Source organism: Heloderma suspectum, chromosome 16 (genome assembly GCF_057233095.1).
Source record: "Heloderma suspectum isolate Gila_16-S chromosome 16, 16-S_ref, whole genome shotgun sequence".
Taxonomy (NCBI): Eukaryota; Metazoa; Chordata; class Lepidosauria; order Squamata; family Helodermatidae; genus Heloderma; species Heloderma suspectum.
The window spans coordinates 4,012,038-4,039,304 of NC_139473.1; the positions used below are offsets into that span (position 1 = coordinate 4,012,038).

The 27,267-nt window shown below is 47.7% G+C and overlaps 1 protein-coding gene across 1 annotated transcript in view; it reads right to left on the reverse strand.

Moving 5' to 3' along the window:
* LHFPL7 (LHFPL tetraspan subfamily member 7) overlaps window positions 1-27,267 on the reverse strand; it is an 84,879-nt gene that overhangs the window by 49,177 nt on the left and 8,435 nt on the right. Inside the window, exon 2 of the mRNA XM_084823106.1 lies at window positions 15,528-15,666. Coding sequence (XP_084679232.1) covers window positions 15,528-15,666 — 139 coding nt within the window. The remainder of the gene's footprint in view (window positions 1-15,527; window positions 15,667-27,267) is intronic.

Consider the following 27,267-nt stretch of genomic DNA (forward strand, 5'->3'; position numbering starts at 1 on the left):
GAAAATTCTGGAGCAGATGATAAAGCAATCCATCTGGAAGCACCTTGAAAACAATGCCATGATTACTCGAAGCCAAAATGGATTTGTCAAAAACAAGTCCTGCCAGACAAATCTGATCTCATTTTTTGATCAAGTAACCTCCCTTGTAGACTGTGGTAATGCTGTAGACATCATATACCTCAACTTCAGCAAAGCTTTCGACAAAGTGCCCCATGATATCCTGATGAGCAAACTAGCTCAAAGTGGGCTAGATGAAACAACGATCTGGTGGATCCACAGTTGGCTACAGAATCGAACTCAAAGGGTGCTTATCAATGGGACCTTCTCAAACTGGGGAGAGGTAACGAGTGGGGTACCGCAGGGCTCAGTCCTGGGCCCAGTGCTCTTCAACAATTGTATTAATGACTTGGAGGAGGAGGTGCAGGGAACGCTGATCAAATTTGCAGATGACACAAAATTGGGCAGGATAGCTAATACTTTGGAAGACAGAAACAAAATTCAAAGTGATCTGGACAGACTGGAGCGCTGGGCAGAAAACAACAGAATGTCAAGAGTTCCTTGGAGGCCTCTCTCATTCTAATCCAGTAGCCAAGTCCAGACACAGACAAAGGAATTCCTTTCAAAGCTTTATTCCTCTTTTACAACTTAGCAACTATACTGATTGCAACTAGATCTGAGCAGCACAGTACCTATGCCCTACGTTGGAACAGTTGGTCCCCATTTGAAAGGGAATTACTGGCAGACCCCTGAACTTAAGGACTAGGGAGAGTCCCTCCCCTTTTCCCTTGGATCCTCTGGGTGCAGCTGTTGTTTGCGCGCCAACCTGGCATTACGCCTCCTTTCCGCGCCCTCCATCTGGCGCCGCTCCCTGCGTCTGCGTCGCGCATCCACCAAGTCTGCTATCTGTGCCTGGTTACTCCCTGGACTGCTAACTAAGCTAGGAATGCTGGTGGGAGGAATCTCCGTCAGCTGTTGGTCCTGGGAAAGATGAGCATGCTCCTCTCCCAGGAGTGACTGCTCTTCCTCAGAATCAGAACTACTGTGGGATTCTATGGGCTCAGTGTCCACCCTGACATAGAATGACATTTAATAGGGATAAATGCCAAGTTTTGCACCTAGGAAAAAGAAACCAAATGCACAGTTACAAGATGGGGGATACGTGGCTCAACAACACTACAAGCGAGAAGGATCTTGGAATTGTTGTCGATCACAAGCTGAATATGAGCCAACAATGTGATGTGGCTGCAAAAAAGGCAAATACTCTTTTGGGGTGCATTAATAGAAGCATAGCTTCCAAATCCCGGGAAGTACTAGCCCCCCTCTACTCAGCACTGGTTAGGCCTCATCTGGAGTACTGTGTCCAGTTCTGGGCACCACACTTTAAGAAGGATGCGGACAAACTGTGCTCTTCAAGTACTTGAAAGGTTGTCACAGAGAGGAAGGCCAGGATCTCTTCTTGATCATCCCAGAGTGCAGGACACAGAATAATGGACTCAAGTGACAGGAAGCCAGATTCCGGCTGAACATCAGGAAAAACTTCCTGACTGTTAGAGCAATACGACAATAGAACCAATTACCTATGGAGGTGGTGGGCTCTCCCACACTGGAGGCGTTCAAGACGAGGCTGGACAGCCATCTGTCAGGGATGCTCTGACTTGGATTCCTGCACTGAGCAGGGGGTTGGACTCGATGGCCTTGCAGGCCCCTTCCAACCCTACTATTCCATGATTCTATGAAAATGAAGCAGGACAAAGGCTAATAGAGCTTTGCCAAGAGAACACGCTGATCATAGCAAACACTATTTTCCAACAGCACAAGAGGCGACTCTACACATGGACATCACCAGATGGTCAATATCGAAATCAGATTGATTATGTACTTTTCAGCCAAAGATGGAGAAGCTCTATACAGTCAGTAAAAACAAGACCTGGAGCTGACTGTGGCTCAGATCATGAGCTGCTTCTTGCAAAATTTCGGCTTAAATTGAAGAACATAGGGAAAGCCACTAAACCATTCAGGTATGACCTCAATCATATCCCTTATGAATATACAGTGGAAGTGAGGAATAGATTTAAGGGATTAGACCTGATAGACAGAGTGCCTGAGGAACTATGGACGGAGGTCCGTAACATTGTTCAGGAGGCAGCAACTCAATCCATCCCAAAGAAAAAGAAATGCAAGAAAGCAAAGTGGCTGTCTGATGAGGCTTTACAAGTAGCTGAGGAAAGAAGGGAAGTGAAAAGCAAGGGAGAAAGGGGAAGATATATCCAACTGAATGCAGAGTTCCAGAGAATAGCAAGGAGAGACAAGAAGGCCTTCTTAAGTGAACAATGCAAAGAAATCAAGGAAAACAATAGAATGGGAAAGACTAGAGATCTTTTCAAGAAAATCGGAGATCTCAAGGGAACGTTTAATACAAAGACAGGCATGATAAAGGACAAAGAATGCAGGGCCTAACAGAAGCAGATGAGATTAAGAAGAGGTGGCAAGAATACACAGAAGAACTATACAGGAAAGATCTGAATGTCCCTGATAGCCATGATAGTGCAGTCACTGAACTTGAGCCAGACATCCTAGAGAGTGAAGTCAAGTGGGCCTTAGGAAGCATTACAAAGCTAGCGGATAGGACAGTATTCCAGCTGAGCTATTTAAAATCCTAAAAGATGATGCTGTTAAAGTGCTGCACTCAATATGCCAACAAATTTGGAACACTCAACAGTGACCACAAGACTGGAAAAGGTCAGTTTATATTCCAATTCCAAAGAAGGGCAATGCCAAAGAGTGTTCAAACTACCGTACAATTGCGCTCATTTCACATGCCAGCAAGGTGATGCTCAAAATCCTACAAGCTAGGCTTCAGCAGCATGCGAACCGAGAACTACCAGAAGTACAAGCTGGGTTTCGAAGAGGCAGAGGAACTAGAGATCAAATCGCCAACATTCGCTGGATCATGGAGAAAGCAAGAGAATTCCAGAAAAACATCAATTTCTGGCAAATTCTTAAAGAGATGGGAGTACCAGACCACCTTACCTGTCTCCTGAGAAACCTGTACGAGGGTCAAGAAGCAACAGTAAGAACCAGACATGGAACAACCGAGTGGTTCAAAATTGGGAAAGGAGTACGACAAGGCTACATATTGTCACCCTGCTTATTTAATTTATATGCAGAGTACATCATGAGTAACGCCGGGTTGGATGAATCACAGGTCGGAATTAAGATTCCCGGGAGAATTATCAACGACCTCTGATACGCAGACGATACCACCCTAATGGCAGAAAGCGAAGAGGATCTAAAGACTCTCTTGTTGAGGGTGAAAGAGGAGAGTGCAAAAGCTGGTTTGAAACTCAACATTAAAAAAACGAAGATCATGGCATCTGGCCCCATCACTTCCTGGCATATAGAAAGGGAAGAAATGGAAGCAGTGACAGATTTTATTTTCTTGGGCTCCAAGAATACCGCAGACGGTGACTGTTGCCATGAAATTAAAAGACGCTTGCTCCTTGGGAGGAAAGCTATGGCAAACCTAGACAGCATAGTAAGAAGCAGAGACATCACCTTGCCAACAAAGGTCTGTATAATCAAAGCTATGGTTTTCCCAGTAGCAACGTATGGCTGTGAGAGCTGGACTATAAGGAAGGCTGAGCGCCGAAGAATCGGTGCTTTCGAACTGTGGTGCTGGAGAAGACTCTTACGAGTCCCCTGGACTGCAAGGAGGTCAAATCAGTCAATCCTAAAGGAAATCAACCCTGAGTGCTCATTGGAAGGACAGATACTGAAGCTGAAGCTCAAATATTTTGTCCACCTAATGCGAAGAGAAAACTCTGTGGAAAAGACCCTGATGCTGGGAAAGACTGAAGGCAAAAGGAGAAGGGGACGGCAGAGGATGAGATGGCTAGATAGCATCACCAATGCAATGAATACGGACCTGAGCACGCTCCGGGAGAGAGCGCAGGACAGGAGGGCCTGGCGTGCTATGGTCCATGGGGTCACGAAGAGTCGGACACGACTGAACGACTGAACAACAATAGGTAATGAAATCCGCCCACTGATGCTGCCGATGACCGCTGAGAGACCGCCCCTCCACCATTCCAGAGTATTTATGTGTGGGTGGAAAATGGGCCCACACTGCTAGCGTTTGCCTGACGGTTCCATAATGGATTGTGTTCTTCAGTGCTCCCTTGAGTGAGCAGCCTCATGGGCAGAGCTTTGCCACATGACTACACCTAGCACCTGCCTCCGGGCTGGCAAGCAGAGTTTGGGGCAAGAGGCATCCCCTCTGTGGACCGGATTCAGCATAGCGGCTTGCAGTTGCCGACCTCTAGCTACGGGACTGCAGCCGGGGGGGTGGGGGGCTGCTTGGCATGCCAATCGTCCCCAGTTCAATCCCCAGTTTCACTGGGTAGGGATGGGACAGACCCCCCATGCCTGAAACTACCAGTCAGTCTGAGCATGTCTGAGTTTGATGGTCCAGTTATCTGACTTTGTATACAGCAGGGGCATCAAATCTTTTTCTGCCCAAGGGCCACATTTCTTTTTGGAGAAGGTTTGGGGGCTGCACTCCAGTGGTGGGAGGCCAAGGGGCAATGGGGCAGGGCCAAAATGACAGCCTCTTTTAGGTTATAGCTCTTTATGCCAGTTGCCAAGCCTTCAGAGAGGCATTTCCACCTTTTAGAAGGGCGGAAAAAGTTGCACAAATGCCAGGAGACCACCAAACAATTCGTGGTTGAGGCAAAGATGGGTGAGACCATCTGGAGAACCCAGGAGAGGCAGATGTGGCCCACGGGCGTAAGGCTTACCACTCCTGGTATGCAGCATCCTATTTTCCTAAATACTAACTCAGCTAAATATTTATGAAGATTCCACCAGTGTAATTTTAAGACAGCAAACGGCCCAGCCAAGCTTCCACAGCAGCCCCGCCTTAAACCGATGCAGGAGAAGTTGGGGGACACCCCCCGCATCTTCCAAAGACAGGAGGAAGAGAGAGAGAGTGAGAGAAAGAGGTTGCCGTCTTCCAACAGCAATTCCCTCCCACACGTAGCCACAGCAGCTTGCTGTTCGCTTTGACAAGTCTGCCTGTCGGGAGCCTTTCCGGTTCAATTACCTTTTTGATTAATATATTTATCAAGGCGAAATGAATCATGGATTTGGGTCCTTGCGCTGTGGCAGCTGACAGATGGGTTACCCTCCACCCACTCGTTAATTCCTCCCCCACCCCACCTCCCCATGCACTTCCCCAAGAAATCGGGCCTCTTCTTTGATGACTTGGCAGTGCTGCATATGCAAAGCTATCCCATCTTGGCTTCATGATGCTGACATTATTCATAATTATTAAGGGTGCAATTCTATGCATGTTTAGACAGAAAAAGTCCTATAACTCCCAGCATCCCCCAGCCAGCATAGCTGGCTGGGGAATGCTGAGAGTTGTAGAACTTTCTTCGGTCTAAATATGCACAGGATTGTAGGACCTTTTCTGCCTGAACATGCATAGGATTGTAGGATCTTTTCAGACTAAACACACTGTGTACTGTGGGACTTTGTTCAGACTAAACATGCATAGAATCACACCCTAAATATACATGTACCTTTCCAGAATACCACTGAGATAGATAGATCCCTGCCCCAAGGTACTTGCAATGGGATGGAGTTAAATATCCCCTTCTGTCCACCCCAGTCTAACTATTGAATTAAATACCGACAAGAGTTCTATCAGGAAGAGAACCTTGAAGAGATATAAAGTACTTCTCGAAGCCGCCAATGCTAAGGGCCACCTTTGAACAGGAGCACAGAACCTCTTTAAGCACAAGGGCGGAATTCCAATTTGTGGGCAGGGCCAGAGGCAAAAGGGGTGGGGCCAAAAATATAAAAACTACCAGCCTCATTTAGCTCAAAGCTGCCAGTATTGAGGCCTTCAGAGAGGCATTTCAGCCTTTTAGAGTGGGGAGAGGGGTGTTTATTTTTTGTTTTTTAAATTGGCCAACAGCCCTAGTTTTTACAACACCCCGATTCGAATTTGACAAGACTGGGGATTCAAGTACGGCATCACAAAGATGATTTGATTTCATCCACAGTTTGCTCCGTGGGGCAAAGGAGGCGTTCTTTTTTTTCCACTCAGAATTGACCCTTCACCCTGCCCCTCCAGGGAACCACCTACCCCAATATTCCCAAGTTCAAAGGGGGTTTCCCCTTAAAAACAGTTTTGGCAATTACTGGTTTGGCATTCCTTGGGGTCTCCAATGTGGTGCCCGGGGTCAGCACTGTGCCCACAGATACCTCCTTTTGCACCCACGAGGCTCCCTTCCCATCCTATTTTTTTTAACTGGGAAGCTGGCATGCTCCAAAGCAAAGGACTGCCCTCCAGCATCATCTTTTGGCGGGTTCAAAAGAGTAGTTTGGGGTTTGTGGGCTCAGGACACCCCCCCCTTGCATTTAGGTTCTTGGACATGTTATTTCTCTTTTAGTCTCACCAATTTGCCTTCTGGGGAAATGACTGCTTGGTGCCCATTTCATGAATGGGCGAACCACACCCCTGGCAGCCATTTTGTGAGAGCACCCACAACACTCACTCAAAATTCCAAACGTGCCCACTGACCCCAAAAAGCTTAGGACCCCAGTATCCATCACTGGAGAGAGGTGGGACAAGAAGACCGCACCATCGATCCATTTTTTGCCACGAATCTTCTAAAGTCCAGTTCTGCAACCCTTCTATTCCTGACCGTTATATTTTGGGGTGTTGAATTTGTGTGCATGTGCGTGTGTGTGTTGTGCATGCAGATACTAATGACATGATCCCTAATATGTCATTGTCCAAATCAGTTCCGGGCTTGAGAGATCGATAATCAGAGCGGGGCGCTTGCTGTTTGCCGTTCTGTGGGTATTCTGTCTCTTCTCTATCAGGAAGAGACAGAATAAACCATTGATCAGGTCAGAAGGAAAGACAGAGTTGGGCAAAGAAGGCTACGCAGAATTCGTTGCTGTCGGCGGTTTCTGTGAGAGATTTCCTGCACTAGGAGACGCACCAGTCTCCACATGAATCCCCAACTCCCCAGGCTTACGTTTAATTGGAGGCAAACCCTGTTGAGATCTTCTCTTTATTACGGTCATCACCACACGAAAGCAACCTTAGCAGCTGATCAATTAAAAGCTCTTGCTCAACCAAATCCACACAACACTGTTGCGATAAGCCTGTACCTGCGAGAAGTCCTGGTTTTCGCCCTGCCTCCATCATCTCCATGGGGTCCTTTTTTCTAGACTGTGTGCCCCTTGGGGCAGGGACCTATCCTCTCTCATTCTTTGTATGTATTATTAAGCATTAATAACCGTCAGGATAAGGTTACGGGGAAGGGCTGTAGCAGTAACCAGTAGACCTCATTGCCTTCTTAGACTCCGACATCTGCCTTCTCTTCCGAGAAGAGAGACTTGTCCAGACAAGAATTGCCAAGGAGGTCACATTGCTTGAGAAAATTCATACGGCAGCTGTACAGATACAAAGCACCCATCTCAAACTGCTTCCCCCGCATCTTATTCTCAAGCACAGAGGTTTGGTTTAAACCGATTAGCGACCTGGTCTTCTTTTCCACCCACAGCCACACGCAACGTGAGCCCCATGCTCTTGGGGGGCGACCCAGCCTTTCGCCGTGCCCCATCCACCTCCGAGGCACATAATCGCGTTAATGTCGCAAATCGCAGCAGCGGAGTATCAAATCAGCACCCAGCAAACTTTGCATGGAAACAAAATTTCCCCACACTGGGGAAACATAATTAGTTTATGTTAAAAAAAAAAAAGGAAGAAGATTAAGGTTCTGTAATTTTTTAATTGACATTGTGCAGGAGCTGCAACAGAATATTCCAGAATGGTTGAGAAAGGCTCTCTCTGAAGCTTTTTTTTTTTTTTTTAAGATGGACATCCTCTCCCGCTCCCCCCGAAAAAGCTGATTAAGTCAGGATTATGTAGCTGGTGGCAAAGGCTGAGCGACTGCCTATGGGAGAGGCCTCGATTCATAATCCTGTTGACAGGATGGTCACCTTTTAAAATGTCTGATTGCATTCCAGCTATTTTTCTAGGCATGAACATCTGGTTGGGATAATCAACTGCACAACAACTCTGCAGTGGATCACAACGGGCGCCCAGCAGAGACGGCCCGTGTAGAAAATACCCTGGATTTTAGGAAAGCTGATTTTAATAAACTCAGAACAATGATCAGTAAGGTCCCATGGCAAGCAATGCTAGCGAGAAAAGGAGTCCAAGATGGGTGGGAACTTTTAAAAAAGGAAATTCTCAATGCACAATCACAAACAATTCCAACAAGAAGAAAAGGTGGAAGACAACAGAAGAAGCCAATGTGGCTTCACCAAAAGCTTAGGGATGACCTGAAAACAAAAAAGGACACATATAGGAAGTGGAAAGAAGGCCAAGTAACAAAGGAAGACTACAGGCAGGTAGCACAGAATTGCAGGGATGGCGTCAGGAAGGCTAAAGCGGAGAACGAGGTGAGGTTAGCGAGGGATGCTAAAAACAACAAAAAGGCTTTCTTCAGCTACGTGCATAGTAAAAGGCAGAGGAAAGAAATGGTGGTTCAGCTATTAAATAAGGATGGCAAAATGATCACAGAGGACAAAGAAAAGGCAGAGGTGCTCAATTCCTACTTTGGCTCAGTCTTCTCCCAAAAGAGGGTCTATGACCCCCCTGGCAAAGGCGAAGTACAGGCTGAAGGGGCAGGATTGCAGCTTGAGATCGACAGGCATATGGTCAAGGAACACCTCATTACTTTGAATGAGTTCAAATCTCCAGGGCCAGATGAACTGCATCCTAGAGTCATAAAGGAACTGGCAGAAGAACTCTCAGAACCGCTGTCTATTCTCTTTGAGAAATCATGGAGGACCGGGGAAGTGTCAGATGACTGGAGGAGGGCTAACGTTGTCCCTATCTTCAAAAAGGGTAAAAAGGAGGAACCTGGGAACTACAGACCAGTCAGTCTGACATCAATCCCTGGGAAAATTCTGGAGCAGATCATAAAGCAATCCATCTGGAAGCACCTTGACAACAATGCCGTGATTACTCGAAGCCAACATGGATTTGTCAAAAACAAGTCCTGCCAGACAAATCTGATCTCATTTTTTGATCAAGTCACCTCCCTTGTAGACCGTGGGAATGCTGTAGACATCATATACCTCGACTTCAGCAAAGCTTTCGACAAAGTGCCCCATGATATCCTGATGAGCAAACTAGCTCGAAGTGGGCTAGATGAAACAACGATCCGGTGGATCCACAGTTGGCTACAGAATCGGACTCAAAGAGTGCTTATCAATGGGACCTTCTCAAGCTGGGGAGAGGTAACGAGTGGGGTACCGCAGGGCTCAGTCCTGGGCCCAGTGCTCTTCAACATTTTTATTAATGACTTGGAGGAGGAGGTGCAGGGAATGCTGATCAAATTTGCAGATGACACAAAATTGGGAGGGATAGCTAATACTTTGGAAGACAGAAACAAAATTCAAAGTGATCTGGATAGACTGGAGTGCTGGGCAGAAAACAACAGAATGGCATTTAATAGGGACAAATGCCAAGTTCTGCACCTAGGAAAAAGAAACCAAATGCACAGTTACAAGATGGGGGATACGTGGCTCAACCACACTACGAGCGAGAAGGATCTTGGAATTGTCGTCGATCACAAGCTGAATATGAGCCAACAATGTGATGTGGCTGCAAAAAAGGCAAATGCTATTTTGGGCTGCATTCATAGAAGCATCGCTTCCAAATCCCGGGAAGTACTAGTTCCCCTCTACTCAGCACTGGTTAGGCCTCATCTGGAGTACTGTGTCCAGTTCTGGGCACCACACTTTAAGAAGGATGCAGACAAGCTGGAGAGGGTTCAAAGGAGGGCAACAAAGATGATCAGGGGACTGGAAACAAAGCCCTATGAAGAGAGACTGAAAGAACTGGGCATGTTTAGCCTTGAGAAGAGAAGACTGAGGGGAGATATGATAGCACTCTTCAAGTACTTGAAAGGTTGTCACAGAGAAGAAGGCCAGGATCTCTTCTTGATCATCCCAGAGTGCAGGACACGGAATAATGGGCTCAAGTTACAGGAAGCCAGATTCCGACTGAACATCAGGAAAAACTTCCTGAGTGTCAGAGCAATACGGCAATGGAACCAATTACCTGGGGAGGTGGTGGGCTCTCCCACACTGGAGGCCTTCAAGACGAGGCTGGACAGCCATTTGTCAGGGATGCTCTGACTTGGATTCCTGCATTGAGCAGGGGGTTGGACTCGATGGCCTTGTAGGCCCCTTCCAACCCTACTATACTATTCTATGATTCTATGAAATGAGGGAGAGAGAGAAAGAAAGAGGAGGGATGAGAAGCTGGTAGAAGCAAGGTATGGAGTACCAGAGTAAATTTTAGAGCAGAAGTTCCACCAGGAACTCCATATATAAGTATTACTAATAAACAAACATGGCTTCATTTTACTGTCTCTTTTTACTGGACGTTGAAAGGTTTTAGTGTTGCAATATATATTTATTTTAACTGTGATTTTTAACGTTTTTGTACGTAAGCCACTTAGAGCTTTTACTATATTAAGTGGTACACAAGTACTAGAAAGGAATAAATCATACACTTGAAAACTGTCCGAGATCATTTTCAGACTGCGTTGTCAGAAAAATAAAGCGTAGTCCAGGAGTGGATAGACTTCAGCCTTCTGGGCTCTACTTTTTTTTCTACTGGAACCCCAAGGTCCACCCACTGGAATCGGGTCATAGTGCAAAATGGCGGCTTGTAGGAGGAGTCAAGAGGCAAAATGGTGGCTCAGGGGGAGGAGCCAATGGTCTATTGGCCCCCATGAATCATACACCAGGATGGCTTACCAATCCAAGTCCAAATCTCCCCCTAAGTTACTACAGATCTGGGATTCTGATTATTTTTCTGTGGCGACAGGGGGTGGGGGAGACAACCTTTGTTGTTGCTGCTATTCTTAAAACAATTGGGAGGCCAAACATGCCCCCCCAAAACTCTAGAACTTGGGTCCAGCAAACACAGCTAGCAAGATGTCAATGGCAGAAGCAGGGCTGAGTAAAGATTCAAACCTCTGCTCAGGGGTTTATGAAATCTGCCTCAGCAGATTTGGTCCACAGGCTCATAGAGAGATTTGCTGGGTTACCACTTTTACGGGGCTGGGGAGTTAGTTGCACAGGGAAAAATGGTTCCTGGATTTGGAGTTGCTGCCAGTTTTTAGTGAGTGTTCCCCCCCCTTTTTTTTTTTTTTTTTTGCAAAAGTCCCTTTACATGCAGGGGCTGACCAAGGAAAGCTGATGTTGGCTTTCCGGTAGGAGCACTTAGACCCAGGGACTGAAACGCAGCGTGCCAACTGCCCCCGGAGGGTGTAAGCACTCAGTTGGCAGCACTTCAGAGAAACTGCTGGCACAACTCCCATTCCTTTCAGGGTGGGGGGAGAAATAGACAAAGAGATGTGAGTTTTCCTGCCCACGAACAGATCAACCCACAAGTGTTCACTAGACTGATGCAAGTAAGAGGGGGCAGGGCTGCCCCTTGCAGGAAGCCACGCCCATCACAACACCACGCTCGCTTCTTTAAACATCACCCTCGTTCAAGCTGCAGCTCAGAAAACCCATTTTGGGTGCAAGGGGCTGCTCCCCTGAGACATCGGCCGAAAAATGTAAAGCGCAGTTTGTAAGAATATCTGAAGCAGTCTTAGCCTAGGTTGGACCATTTGTCCCTCTAACCCAGCGGTGTCAAACCTGAGGTTCCCCGCATTGCCATGCCCCCTTCTGCTGGCCACGCCCCCTTTCCCCTAACCACTGATGGTATGGTGGTTTCCTGGCTTTTGTGCAGTGTTTCCCCCTTCTACAAGGTTGAAGCGCCTCTGGCAACAAGAGCTCAAAACAAAAATCTGCTGGTGTTTTGGTCCCCTGTTGCCTTCGGCCTCGCCCACCACTGGAATGCGGCCCCCGAGAGCTTCTCTGAAATGGCATCTGGCCCTCGGGCTGAAAGAGGTTCAGCACCTCTGATCTAGCATAGTATTGCCTCTTATGACTGGCAGAGTCTCTCCGGGCTCTCGGGCAGGGAAGGGTTTCCCCCTGTAACCTGCTACCTGATTCTTTTTTTAACTGGAAATGCTGAGGCCTGAACGGCAGGAGGCCAGGAAGCACCTCCAAAGGCATGCCACACTAACTGGGTTGCTAACCTTCTCCTTTAGGGGAAAGTGAACCCCATCAAGCGCAGGCAGGACCACTTCCACCACTTCTCAAATGCCTTTTTAGGAATTAAGTGCTGCTGTCACGTCTCTCGACAGCATTCCAAGGACACCATCAAAAGGCATCCGAAACTTTCTTTCTTTAAAGCAACAGCTTGCAGCGATCCTCCCCCTCCGCTGCCAAAACCTCGTTAGCTGACAATCGCCGATGATCCAAATCAGCTGCCACTGATCTCGCTTGACGCAGCCACGGGAGAACAGCCAAGCACCAAAGCTTCTGGGAAGACACTCAAAAATGGTGGCAGATGCTGGCATGCATATATATATATATATATATATATATATATATATATATATATATAATCCAAGCATCTGGAACCCTTGAGATTTGGGGGAAAGAGGAGAGAAAGGATTAAGGGACCTAGAATTGGATTAAGCTATTGGCAATGACAGCCAGTTAGCACAGCAGGGGGGATAATTCATATGTGAACGCTGTTTAGCGTCTCTATAGGTGGGTGGGGAATTAGCTGGAGCATTTGAGGGGGGCTGATTGCACGGATGAAGAGGACTGTTATTTTTATTTCGTGCCAACGGAGTGCCTGAAGCTTTACAGAGTGCACAAGGAGAGGTCTCTGCCCCCAGGGGCTTCCAATCTAAAATCCGAGACAAGGCGGAGCAATAGAAGAGAAGGGAAGAGAAGTGGAGGTCAGGGTAGGAAACAGCGAAACACTATGTCGGCTATCAGACAGGTTTGGCTAGCGGCCAGCACATGCCAGTGGGGAAAAGCTTCCCGTATGCAGCTGCAGATGGGATCAGCTCAAGGCAAGGAGGAGATGCATCTTCCCCATAATGTTTCCAGAAGACAGCCCTATAAAAGTCAGCGTGTATTTGGAGTCTTTTTAAAAAAACCAGGGAGGAAACTGATCCCACAGAGCTGTCTAGAGTCCATCACCTCCTCCCTCCAGCTGCCCAAAGCACCACCACAAGATTGGTGACCGTCTCTTATCCTCTGCAGCCAGCTCAAGGATTTGTAAGAGAGGTATTTTCCAGCCTCAAACCCTGGGATAACCCCTCTGCACATCCCTTACTCCAAAGCATATTTACTTCAGGGGTCAGGAGGAAAAGCAAGTAAATAATCCTTTAAAAAAAAAACTTGTTAGGATTTAGAGCTCTTCAGAGAGGAGTTGGGTTTTTAAATACTCACAATTTTTTAAACACCTAAAGAATTGAAGTGTTTGGCACTCTTGTGAAGGCACGTTTGCGTATGGTTCCTTTTGCCATTCACGGTCACAAATTGCAAGGTTACTATTATTAACTTTACCATTATTATTATTGATGTTGCTGTTGTTGTAATTACTGATGAGTGCAAAGCAGAATCTTGCTTTGATGATTGCCACATTACAGGGCCGGCAGTGAGATAGCAGGAAATGTCAGGCTTGCATCAAATACCGTTCCCCACAGTTGGTACTGAAGCAACCGGAGGAATAGGGATAAAACCTACAGCAGCATTCCCCCAAACAGGTGCCCTCCAGATGTTCTGGGCTACAACTCCCACCAGGTTCAGTTAGGGATGATGGAAATTGTAATCCAAAACACCTGGAGATCACCACATTGGGGAATGCCGACTCTGAGGAATCTGGCAGGTGTTTTATTAGCAGACATCATGCCTTAAAACAACCTTCCCCATGTTGTCTGTGGGTGATGGGAGGTGTAGTCCCACACATGTGGAAATCCCAGCCATCTTGACAAGGCCATCTTGAGAACTTCACAAGCATAGATGCCACTGTGGAGCATGGTGGCGTTACCGTTCCACGGTGCTGCGTCAACACCATCCAAAACAGGTTCGGCCTTCTGTGGTGCAGTAGCGTCCGAAGGAGGAAACAGACTTGGACAATTAAAAAGAACTGCAGAGCTCAGGATTCACGGGATTCCAAGCAGAAAGTAAACAGACCAGAGACTATAAGCCGTAATGACAAAAAAGAATTAACTGAATGTGTTTGATCAAACTAATGAGCACCTTTAAGTCTCTCCCCCTCCGCCCCTACCCAGCCCATCTACCATGGCTCAGTAATCACTTTGCATCATGCCTTTTAATTTCAGTTCACCGTGGATTAATTCTAGTTTGAACTGCGGTGCCTTCTGAGTCAACAATAATAATAATCTAAAAATCAATTTGGATTCAGGTCGCAAGGACCTTCTTGGATTCAACAATACCATCCATTTTTCTCCTGCCACAACACTATACCTTCGCCGTCCCCCAAGCTACAGTCTTATTTAAAAAGAAGCCAACCTCTCTGCCCAAGCAGCAAGACAACCAAAACATTTGCTGTGTGGATTATTAGTCATGGAGGTGCGGACTCCACGAAAACTGAGAAACCATCAAAAGATTGGTAGTTGGAGGAAGTGGGTGGGGCCAAAGGAAAGGAGCGTGGCCATCTGGGGAAACACAGAGACACAGATTGGGATCCCAGGTGACCCAGATTCAGCCTGAGGTTCATTCATTCATATATTTGTGTATTATATTTCTATACCACCCCATAGCTGAAGCTCCTTGGGCTGTTCACAAAAATTAAAAAACATTAAAAATATATTATACAAAGTGCAAAATCATTTACATAAAAACATGTAAACAGACAGCACGCACACAGATAACATATATCTAAAAACAATTTTTAAACAATCAACCAAAGCCAACCCAGGACCTGATTAAAAACTCATTATATGCTGCCAAGTGCCTGAGAGGGCAGTTCTAACCTGGCATTGAAAAGATGACAATGTTGGCACCAGAGGGAGATTATTTCATAATTGGGGGGCTGCCACCAAGAAGGCCCTCTCCCTTGTTGAAGCCCTCTGAGCCTCCCTCAGGGGAGGCACACAGAGGAGGGCCTTAGACAGTGAGCATAGTGTATGGGTCAGTTCATGCCAGGAGAGGTGCTCCATCAGGTACTTATAGGTCAAAACCAGCACCTTGAATCAGGCTCGGAAACATACAGGCAGCCAGTGCAAGCGGGCCAGAATCGGTGCTCTATGTTCAACACCCCTGGTGCATATGACATTATTCCAATTGCACTGGAATAAAATTAGTTAAACTTGATTGGAATAAAATGGCTACTATTATGCACATGTATGTTTACATGTGAGGATAGGCAATGGAGGCGGGGAGGCCTGATTACAGAAGCTGACTGCAGAGGTGCTCTAAAGCAGCTGCTCCAGTTAAAAATCATGGTCTTGGATTCCGAAATGTGTTGGGGGGGGGTCGTCGTGTCATACAAAGGCAGGCCGTGCACAAAAGCTACAAAACGGGGGTGCCGGTTTACTTACCAGCTGCCATCTGAATGTAACAGGCGAGGGTACAGATCCGCCTCTCGCATGGCCCGCTGGGAAGGAAGAGCACAATCACAGCCAGCAGTGAGCTGAAGGCCAGGAGGGCACAACCCCCCGAACACAGCACAGCACTTGTCTGAAAAGAAAAGAGACAGGCAGGCACTCAGTTAGCCCTCCAGATTTCCTCCTGAAACATAAGGGACAGATTTAATCATGACGAGACGATGGGAGGGCTGTGGCGCAGTGGTAGAGCCCCTGCTTTGCATGCAGAAGGTCCCGGGTTCGATCCCCGGTGTCTCCAGGCAAGGCTGGAAAAGCTCCTGCCTGGAACGCCGGAGAGACACTGCTGCCAGTCAGCGTTGACAGTACTGGGCTAGATGGACCCAGGATCTGACTCAGTACAAAGTAGTTTCCTATGAGAGGTTGCCCTTTGGCTCTCCCTGCAAAAGAGGTCATTCAACACTGATTCCCTCTCCTTTTGGGGAGCAGCAGTTGGGATAGGCCCGGCCCCCCACCTGGTTCTCTCTCCACCTCCCTCTGGAAATGCCTCCCCCCACCTGCTTTCCTTGGCTTTTTCGACATTGCATCTATTGCCCACAGTTCAGCCGCCCCCTCACTCCCAGGAATGCTGAAGATGCCGAGGGAGGGCGATAACTGCAAATGTATTACATGCATGACGGGATCGGGGATTGAACATGAGTGCCATTAGGCTCTGCTGATGCATTTCGCTGCCTCTGCTGATAGATAAAATGGATCCAGTTACCAGCCTGGCCAGGCGTGTCTGAATGTTTCCTAATTAAAACATGCACTCAGCAGAAGGTGCCCAACAGCCAGGCTCCATTCCGGGTTCAATTTGCACATCCGGAGCCAAAAAATGTGCATGCATGCTGATTTCTTTGACATGATGTTACTGATTCTTGTTTGGAAGCAGAGATGGGAAGGATGGGAGAAAGAGAGAAACTTATTCGGTTTGCATTCGCATGCAAACAGACCGAATTTCGCACTTTCAAGCCGATATGGAACCAAACTTCAAGTGATCCTTCGAAATGCATGCTATTACTCCAAATCTGGCAATGGAGTTCTCCCATAAAACAAACAAACAAACAAACAAACACATGAACAAAAATGCCTATCAGGGCAAGCACACACAAAATATGCGTCTCCTCGTGAAAATAACAATAAATTGTGCATTATATTAGGAAAACCACTTGCAAAAAAAAGGTTATCTATTAGGCAAAGGGGTGTATAAAGATGAATGCATTAGCACAAATGCACATAAAAATATGTATGACTTGTTGTGCAAACTTTAAAAAAGAAAATTCTCAACGTTCCAGACCAACTAACTTAAGATTGGAAAAATGTGAAACTGACAGAGAAAAGGGAACTGACAGATTTGCCCAGGGCTCTTTCTAAGACACCTTGAGGGTTTGCATCCTAAAAGGCAGGATATAAATACATTAAATAAAAACTCATTTGGCATCATAATTCCTATTTATCTGTTACGTTTCTATCCTGCCTTTCTTCCAGCACAGTTCAACATTGGATACTACCGAGAAAACGGCTTTTAGGGGATGCAAGATAAGTCGCTTATCTGGTGAGTGAGGGGAAAATCCAGGTTTTCTCTTCCTCGCCTCCCATAGTGAAAAGGCCAGCCCCCAGATAACATTTGCTAGATCATCATGCTTTGGGGTAAGGGAAGAGACTGGGTGGTCTCCAGATGTTTTGAACAACTCCCATCAGCCCCAGCCAGCATGGGGAATGGTCAGAGATTGTGGGAGTTGTAGTCCCAACTATTGGAGGGCACCAGGTTGTCAACACTTGCTTTAGAAAAGGTAGAATTAGAGTCAGTGATATTACAGTGTGATCCTACGCATGTCTATTCAGAAGTCTGGCTGCATTCAAGGGGGCTGTCAGGAGCGCCCTAGCAGCCTCTTTCAGTAGACCCCAATAGCCAACTCAAGACACAGACGAAAGGATTCTTTTCAAGGCTTTAATCCTCTACAACTTAATGACTCTTTCAGATGCTATTTACCAGAGACTAAGCAAGGAACAGCAGAGTGGCCTATGCGCCAAACAGGCAGTTGGTTCCCGTTTGAAGGAGAGTCACGTGAAGACCCTAAACTTATGGGCTAGGGAGAGATCCTCCTTCTTTCCCTTGGGTCCATGGGAAGCGGCCGTTGCTTGAGCGCCAAACGGGCACTATGCCTCCTTTCCGCGCCCTCCATCGCTCGTCGCTCCCTGCATCTGCGTCGAGAGTCTAGCAAGCCCCCCCTCCCACATTCTCTCACTGCCCGGGTCACTATCTATCTCAGGAATGCCAGCAGGAGGAATCTCTGCCAGCTGCTGTGCCTGTGAGGGGTGAGCGAGCTCCTCTCCCACGGATTGCCAATCCTCCTCAGAATCAGAACTGCTCTGGGGATCTATCGGCTCAGTTTCCACCCTGACAGGGGCTTACTCCCAGGTCAGCGGGGGTAGGGTTGCAGCCTTGCGGTGGTTTTCTTCCCAGATCCGGCATCAAGGGCAGGCATGGCTGGGCGCCTGCCGAGGGCCCACATCCCAGCAGGGGCCCCCTGACAAGAGCCCCCTGGACTTGCTCCTCCTCTTCAGCATTGCAGCCTGCATGTTCGCCTGCCTCTCGCTCTGGGCCAGGCAACGGAGGCGGTGAGAAGGAGGAGCGGGAGATGCCACAGCCTCCTTGCTCCTTAGATCTCTGCCTGCCAAGAAAGGAAGCGGTGGCAGTGATGAGGAGGAGCAAAAGCAGCTGGTGACAATGGCAGCGAGAAGGCTGACTCACGGAGGGAGGGGGACCATGGAAAGTGTCTTCCCATGGGCCCTCCAAAACCTGGAGATGGCATTCCCCAAACGCTCCCATTTGGCTCCTTGTGCCAGTCGGGGCAGCAAAGCAAAGCAGGACTCCAGCGCTGGTTTGTTCAGCACTACGTCCACACTGGGATCCCTACCTTGTTGCTCCCAAGCAAGCCAGGAGTCAGACGGCAACAACAACAACAAACCTTGGCTTCGGATTCTGGCTCATTAGGAGGGTGACAAGTAGGAATCCTGGTTTGGACATCACGCTAAGCAGACCAGTACTGGAGAGCAGACGCTCCCACTGGCAGAAGGAGCCTATTTTGGCTTTTCAGTACATTCAGACCAAAGGCCTGTCTACAGGGCCAGCGTCAAGGGTGGGCATGGTCGGGCCCCAGCGAGGGCCCACGCCCCAGCAGGACCCACTGACAAGAGCCCCCTGGACTCACTCCTCCTCTTCACCGTTGTAACCTGCTTTTCCCCCATCCCTCACTCGGGGCCAGGCAGTGGTGGTGGTAAGGAGCAGCAGATGCCGCAGCCTGCTTGCTCCCTGGATTGCTGCCTGTCAAGTAAGCAAGTGGCAGCAACGATGAAGAAGAGGAGGAGGAGCACAAGCGGCTGCTGACAGTGGCGGTGAGAAGGTCGACTCACGGAGGGACCGGGATCGTGGAGGGTGTTTTCCCCAAGGACCCGCAAAACTTGGCTCTGGCCCTGCTTCTTTCCCAAGTCTTCAGAATTCTGTCCACGAACTCGTTGCCCGAGCATCACTCACTCAAGAGCCCCAATCTGCATTCACCTTCATCCCCCCGAACCGGCAGGAGATGCGCATTTCACGGGCGCCGTTATTGGAGATTCTATCTGGTATTCATAATGAGATCTTCTTCCCCGCCCCCGCCTCTGCCCCCCCCGCCGCCCACAACAATCCAGGGTCAGAAAAGAAATTTGCTTCGCTCTCTTCTTTCACCCGTGTCATCCGCCCTGCGTTTCTAGCGGCGCCTTTGCCGCAACTCATTTAGCACGAGATAAGTGCTCATTAATGGATGCTTGACCCGGCGCTGTGGAGGCAAGCAGCACATTAGCGGGGCCTCGCATATGCGCTTGCCGAGTTATCGTTCTGAAATTAGGCAAGGAGGAAGGGTATCCAATCTTTGCTATTGCTTCCTTTTCTTTTTTACGCACCCAAATAAACCTCTAAACCAGCTGCCAAATCCCATTTTGGAGAAGCTCTCAGGGGCCGCGTTCCACCGGTGAGTGGAGCCAATGGCAAGGGGGGGGGGCAAAACACCAGCATATTGTAGCTCAAAGCACCAAAACTGCCGGTAACTAAAGCCTTAGGAGAAGCATTTCATTAGTTCAGAGTGGGGCAGAACTGTGGAAAAGCTGACAAATGATAGACAGTCAGGGAAAGGGAACTGGGCCAGATTTGACCCACAGGCCTGATGCTTAAGACCCCTTGTCTGTTGTGAGGTGAGGCATTTCGTTTGCTCCCCCATCTTTTCTCTCCTCAAAAGTAGCCAGTGAGGTAGGTTAGGGAGAGACAGAATGCCTGCTCCGATGGGGATTCAAACCCGGGTCTCCTCAGTTCTTGCCAGACACTCCAACCCGCCCTTTCTCCAATCAGGAGATGTCCTTCCAGATGTGTTGGACAGTGGCATCCCATGCTGGCTGATGGGAGGTGTAGTCCAACACATCTAGAGAGCACCGGGCTGGTGCTCTCCAGATGTGGAGAGTTTTACCTCTGGCCTCGCTGGGTGCAAGTTGCTCACTTGGAGCTTTCCGTGGTGATGAAACTGCCAGACTGTTTTGCCCCTCAGGACGCTGCTGTGGACAGACCGGTCCAGGTTGTACAGATGGGTTGCCAGCTGCCAACCACTGTACCGGCTCTTGCTCTCAACCCCCTCTGCACAATGAAGTGTGATTCCCTATTTGAAAATTCGTCTTCCCTTTGTCCTTTAGGCCAAGCTTTCCGGCCCCAGGTTAAGAATGCATAAGTCCACCCTTTTCCTGCAATGAGCAGCACAGCGACAAAAAAACAGATCACCTCTTCTAGTCTACATAATTAACCATGCAGACAGAAGTACCCACCCACGCCCTAAATATCACACACAGGTACAGACACACGCACGACACGCCGCACGTTATTAACAACCAGGGCTCATGCGTTTCAAATGATAATTTAATTTCTGATCTGCCATCTTGATGTATTATTTACTGGAACTGAGAGAGTGCTCCACCCCACCTCTTCCCCCGCCACCATCAGCACCACTTGGATTCTTTGGAGTTTCCCCCATGGGGGGACAGAGCTTCCATTAAAACGTGGGCCGAGAGCGGAGCCCAAACCGGCCGCCGCACTCTGCCAAGTAACTGTTTCTTGCTCTCAAGCTTTCCATGACGACAGCTACAGGTTTGCAAATGAGCAACTGAACGGTCCTAGAAAGAGACGGACAGATCGGCCTATTTCTGGTCCACGTCAGTTTCTCATTCACGAACTTGTCCCGTCCTGTTTCTGCAGCGACCTGTGATTTTTAATCGAACAAAAATGCACAAAAACCCAGCCTTCCCTAATGTGGCACCCTCTGGATGTGTTGGACTACCACTCCCAACATGCCTTTTGGCCATGCTGGCAGGGGATGATGGGATCTGTAGTCCAACATATCTGGAGGTCACCAAGCGTTGGATCAATCCTGCCAAAGGAAGGTAAACCGCTGGCGGAACAGACTTCCTCTCCTCCCCCCGGCGTGCCCCAATTCTGCTCCGGAAGGTCCCTCTGGCACCGCATCGGGGAAGTCAGTTGCCCGAGAAGACTTCGGCTTGCACGACAGCAGATCGAACCCCGGGTTGGGAGAAGACTGTTTTCTTGGAAGCCAAGAAAAATGGCAAAATCTGGAGGAATGTGAAAACGGAAGGACGACTCCCTGTCGGCTTGCACATTAGTCCAGGTCAAATCAGTTTGAGTGTGCTTAAAAATGCAGACTGAATGAAATCCTCATGCCTCCCTATGTAAAAGGACCTCCGGCAGTGGGTGACAGGAGAAGCCCTTGTCTGTGACACGCACACAGGTTCTGCCACTTGGGGTATCTCTTGTACACTCAAGTGAAAGATGATCCTCTGTAAAGCCCCAAAGAGATGGGACCATAGCTCAGCGGTAGAGCCTCTGCTTTACAAGCAGAAGGTCCCAGGTTCAATCCCCAGCAGCTCCAGTTAAAAATAATCAGGTCACAAGTGATGATGGAAAAGGGTTTCTACTTGAGAACTGATGCTGTTCAGAGTAGACCAGGGGTGTCAAACCACTTAAGGCCAGAGGCCTGAATGCCATTTCAGAGAAGCTCTCAGGGGCCACATTCCAGTGATGGGCGAGGCCAAGGACAAAAGGGGCGGAGGCAAAAATGCCGGCATATTTTAGCTTAAAGCTCTTACTGCCATAAACTAAGCATTGGGAGAGGTTTTTCAACCTTTTAGACTGGTGGGGAGAACTGCACAAAAGCCAGGAAACCACCAAACAATTGGTAGGTAAGGGAAATGGGGTGGAGTCAGAGGAAGGGGGCGTGGTCTTCCCGGGTCCACATTTGGTCCATGGGCTTGAGGTTCAACACCCTTGGAGTAGAGAGTTATGTGTTAGATGGACATATAATCTGAACTGGTATAAATATGGCAGCTTCCCTGTTCCTCCATCATCCTTTCCTCAGTTGCTGCAAAAGGAATTAACTCCAGTGCCACCAGGCGAGCCAAAACCATTTGAGAGAGATTTTTTCTTTTTTAAGACAGTTTATGGCTACAGAGGTTCTACTGTGCATGCAGCAATATTGTGGAAGTGTGGGGATGCGATGGGGTGGGGAGGAAGAGCAGAATGCAGTGTTTGGTGGAGAATCTGGGCTCCCAAATATCTTGGATTACAATTATATTATGATTATGATTATGATTATTTCATCAACACACAATACAACATGAAAATACAACTGACACCAAGCATGAAAAAACCTGTCAACAATGACCCTGAGAGCCTTTTTGACACAGGAAGCGGTGTACAAATACTTCAAATCAATCTCCGTTCTATCCTGATGGCTCCAGGAATCTCATGATACAGGAGATGAAGGTATCAGCTCCACTCATCACAGATGCCCAGCAACTAATAACCAGAGATAGACTGCTATGGTAGTTATGGATATGGAAGTTTCATTTTAGCTCTCCTGGCTAAAACCCATGGATATATCCATGGAGGATTAGTCAATCGTATCCCCATTCACAGCTCTCTGAGCAGGCAATGATCTCTACATCTTGGGGCAGATTTAAATCAATTAGCGCCAAGAGAAAATATCTGTAGTACAGTAGAATCAAAATGGCATTAAAACAATTACATGCACACAAAACAAGAATAACCACATGCTAAAGAAGTTCAAGACACATCAGTATGGGAAGATCCAGGCTTTTATATTTAAAAAAAGACACATGGGCACAATAGCCCCCTCCCTATGTACACCAGTTGCTGGGGAACATGGGCAGGAGGGTGCTGTTGCACACCTGTCCTGCTTGTGGGTTTCCCGTGGGCAGCTGGTTGGCCACTGTAGGAACAGAAACTGGGCTAGATGGACCTTTGGTCTGATCCAGCAGGGCTTTTCTGATGTTCTGCTACCAACTGTCCCTGCTAAGCCCATCAGAGGGAGAGGAGGCAGCAGCCCTTCCACTGTGCCCATGACCCGCTGAACTTTTGCAACTAAGAACTAGTGCATGGATTAGCTTCCCCCCACCCCTCCACCCCGCCCACTTCTCTCCCAATCCCCTTTCCTTTTGTGTCGTGACTTCATCAGAAGCCTGCAGGCAGGGACTGTCTTGAGAAATATCTCTATATGCCTTGGGAGCCTTTTTGGCTAAAGGGGAGGATAAGAATGCTATAAACAAATTCTCATTGTTATCAGTGGCTGCTCATGGTTCTTATCGTTTAAAAAAAGATTGGTCCCAAAATGCAAAAAGGTTTGCTAGCAACACATACAAAAGCTGAAAAAGGAAAGGGATCGTTATTATTTTTTGTCTCCCATCCAGACAGGCACAAAGAGGCAGCAGCTAACAGGTCTGTGGCCTGCACAGTGGTGGGTCCTGGCAGAACGCAGAAACTTAAAAATACACAGGGACACTTTGCTAAACAGGAAAGCGAAATTACTATTATCGGCTGCTGAGACAATAAAAAAGGAGTCTTTGACCTTTTGGGAACTCCTAACATCTCTCTCTCTCTCTCCTTCTCCCATCCTTGTCCTTTGCTACAGACAAGGGAGAAAAGGATTTGTGGAAAAACAGGAAATAGGCAGATGGGCAGGTACCAAAAATAGTTTTGTGGGGAAGGATGGGCTGGGCAGGGTGGGGAGAGAAGAGAATGAGCAGGAAAGGCAGAAAAACACCATCTGTGCAATTTACATGCAACCATCTCAACATGTTGATTTTACATGCAAAAAATACACACACAAATACATTCACACCTGTGCAATTTATGTGTAACAATCCCAACATCTGTTGATTTTACACATGCCTAAACACGCACAAACACCTGTGCAAGTTACACACAGCAATCCCGATATCTGTCGATCTTATGTGCAAAAAAATACACACAAGACGCACACACACAAACTCATACGAATGTCTGTGCAATTTACACACAACAATCCCAACATTTCTTGATTTTACATGCAAAAAATACACACAAACACTTGTCCAATTTACATGCAACAATCCCAACATCTGTTGATTTTACTCACATAGACACACACACACATACCCAGTGCAACTGCAGCTAACTAGGAGGAGAATGGCATAGATCAGCCTTCGCCAACCTACTGCCCAACATATATTTGGACTACAGCTCCCATCAGTCCCCACTACCATGGCCAATGGTTAGGGATGGTGGGACTTGTAGTCCAAACCCCCCGGAGGGCGCCAGTTTGGGGAAGAGTGGCCCAGATAATTTGACACTTCCCAATCCATTTTGGGTGCTTTGATGGTTTTTTTCAAAGTTATTTTTAAAAAAACATAGATTCACACAAGCTTTGTTGAAGTTTATGTATAATTCTTATAAAGCTGTACATGAAAATATAAATACACACACACATGCATTTCATATGCATGCACTGAAATTATATGTTCAAAGCTATGTAGCTACAATTCTTTCCCTTTCCTCTTTGTGGTTTTGTTGAAATTTTACAATAAATAATTACCAAAAAGAAAAAGAAAAAGCATCAGGTCACACGGGATGGGGAAAACTCTACCTGTCCTCAGCCTTTGAGACACTTTGGCTGAGGGCCTTTGCCGCCCTCGTCTTTCAAAGGTTTCTCTTTCCCCGTCCCTCCAAAAGGGTGCAGCTGCAGCACGCCCGCCCAAAAGGTGATAAAGCCATTGATATAGGACCTGTCATTAATCAAGATTTATTGGGCCACATCAAGGCATATTTATAGATCCGCTGAGAGGCTCTTAATTTGTTTGGGGATAAACAATTAATCACCCCCCACCCCCACCCCAGGAGCAGCAGCAACAACAACACCACCAACAAAAAGGAGACAGGAGGTTTTACGGCTCTTAATGACCTTTTGGTGGCAGGGAAATAATTCAAAAAATAGATTCTGGGAGTAGGATTGGAAGAGATCAATAGTGACAGAGAGAGAGAGAGAGATGCTAAAGTATCCCTCTTGAGTTCAAGAGCATTTACTACTTAGAAATGTATGGTCCTCCTTGCAAACTGGAAGGAGGATCACAAATACTTAGATTCTAGATTCTCTATTAGATTCTGGATTCTGAATACTTGGATTCTGGATTCTCTACTGGATACTTGGATTCTGGATTCTCTACTGGATTCTCTACTGGATTCTGGATTCTCTACTGGATACTTGGATTCTGGATTCTCTACTGGATTCTCTACTGGATTCTGGATTCTCTACTGGATACTTGGATTCTGGGTTCTCTACTCGATACGTGGATTCTAGATTCGCTACTGGATATGTGGATTCTGAATTCTCTACTGGTGAAGATAAATCGCATCCAGGGGAAAATCACTTCCTCTCAAAATCTGAAAGATCTCAGGCTAAAAAAAAGACCATTTATCTGCAAAGCCTCCTGCCCAGCCATTGGGTGAGCTTCTGTGATGTCACAGAATGCTCACAGATGTCTGAGCAGTCCAACATTAGCTTAGCAAGCTAGCAAGTAGGGCTGGAGCCAGGCAAGAGGATGAAGTGTGTGTGGGGGGGAGGGCGGGAGTGGAAGACAACTACTCCCACTGAACTCCTCTTTAACATCTTCCAACTTAGATCCATGGATGCTCATGCAACGCACACAGCTGCTCACAAGGAATGCCATATGCTCATCCACTAAACCGATGGTTGGAATTAAGGTTGTGAAGCTGGTAAAAGAAAAGGAGAAGCTTTAGAAGAGGAACCCTCGGCGTTCAAAAGAGATGATGAAACACTGGCCTAGGACCAAAAAGGAGTTTAAAGGGTGACCAAAAGATCATCCAGACCAACCCCCTTCTCCAAAGAGGAGGCAACCTAAGCCTGCCCAACGTTCTCTTAAAAGCCTCTATTTGAGCACCTAGTTATTGGGTTACTAAGTGCAATTGTGGGATCCCAGTCTGGGGTCCCAGTGCAGCACTCTGGAGGTTCCCTATCCCCTGACTGCTGATTGGTGCTTTCCCGGCTTTTGCATGTGTCTCTCCCCCACTCTAAAACGTTGAAAAGCCTCTCCTAAGGCTTTGTTACTGGCGGTGAGGGCTATAAGCTACAACATGCAGATATTTTTTTCTATTATTGCCTCTGCCCCTTATGCCTCTGGCCCCGCCCACCACTGAAATGCGCCTTCCGGAAAGCTTCTCCAGAACTGAATTTGGTCCTCAGGCTGAAAGAGGTTCGACACCCGTGCACTAGACTTTGTACATTCTCAATGACACTCTTAAAAAAAAAAAACCTTCTTCGCATGCTTCAAGGACCAAGCATCCAAAAAAGAGGGGGAAAGCCAGGGCTCCCTTCTTAACGCACTGTCTGCCTCTCTCTGGGGTATCAATAGATTCCGGAGATGGCCTTTTTGCAGTCCCCCTAAAGCACCCTCCTGCTCACAAGCGATCATCCGTGCTGCAGATGTGGTGAGTTACACTAGACTTGGCAGGATCAGGCAGCTGGTAAAGACCAGGAATGACAGAAGAGTTGCTTTCCATAAACTAATTAAAATCAAGGCAAGGGAGCAGCAGGGGGGTGCGGGGGGGGGGGAGCACAAAAGGACAAAGCGAAAGTCATGACACACATACATATATAATCTATATTAATTACACAAGAGAGAGAGCAATGAAAACAGAAGGGCCAAATATATCTAATATTCTCAGCTCATCTACTTCTTCCCCATTTTTTTCAGCCCAGGACAGCAGCCAATGCTATGACCTCATCAGCTGGATGTGTTGATAGGGACATGGGAAGTCATCTCCTGCAAGGTCAAACTCTTTGTCCATCCAACCTGCTATCGCCTGCTCTGACTGGCAGCAGCAATTCAGGGTCTCAGACATGCAAGGGTCTTTCCCATCTCTTGCTCCCTGATCCTCCTAACTCAGGGGTCCAGGACTTCAGGACCACAGGCCAAATCCGGCCTTCCCTGTGGGTGAGGGGGTGGGGAGCAGTGGATGCTTGGAGGCTCCCATTTCAGCGGGGCTGCGAATCCACTCCGGGTTTGAGCCACAGTCACCCAGAACTTTGCAGGAGCTATCCTAGGTGCTGAACATATTTGGGGGCTAGGTTTCAGCACCTTAGATAGCTCCTTTAGAGTTCTGGCTGGTTCTGATGGAAACCCGGAGCGGATTCACCACCCTACTGACACTTGAGCCTCTATCGATAACAATGACTCTAAGGCAGCCTTCTCCCAACCTGGCACAGTCCAGACAAGTTGGACTTCAACTCCCAGCATCCCCAGCCAACCA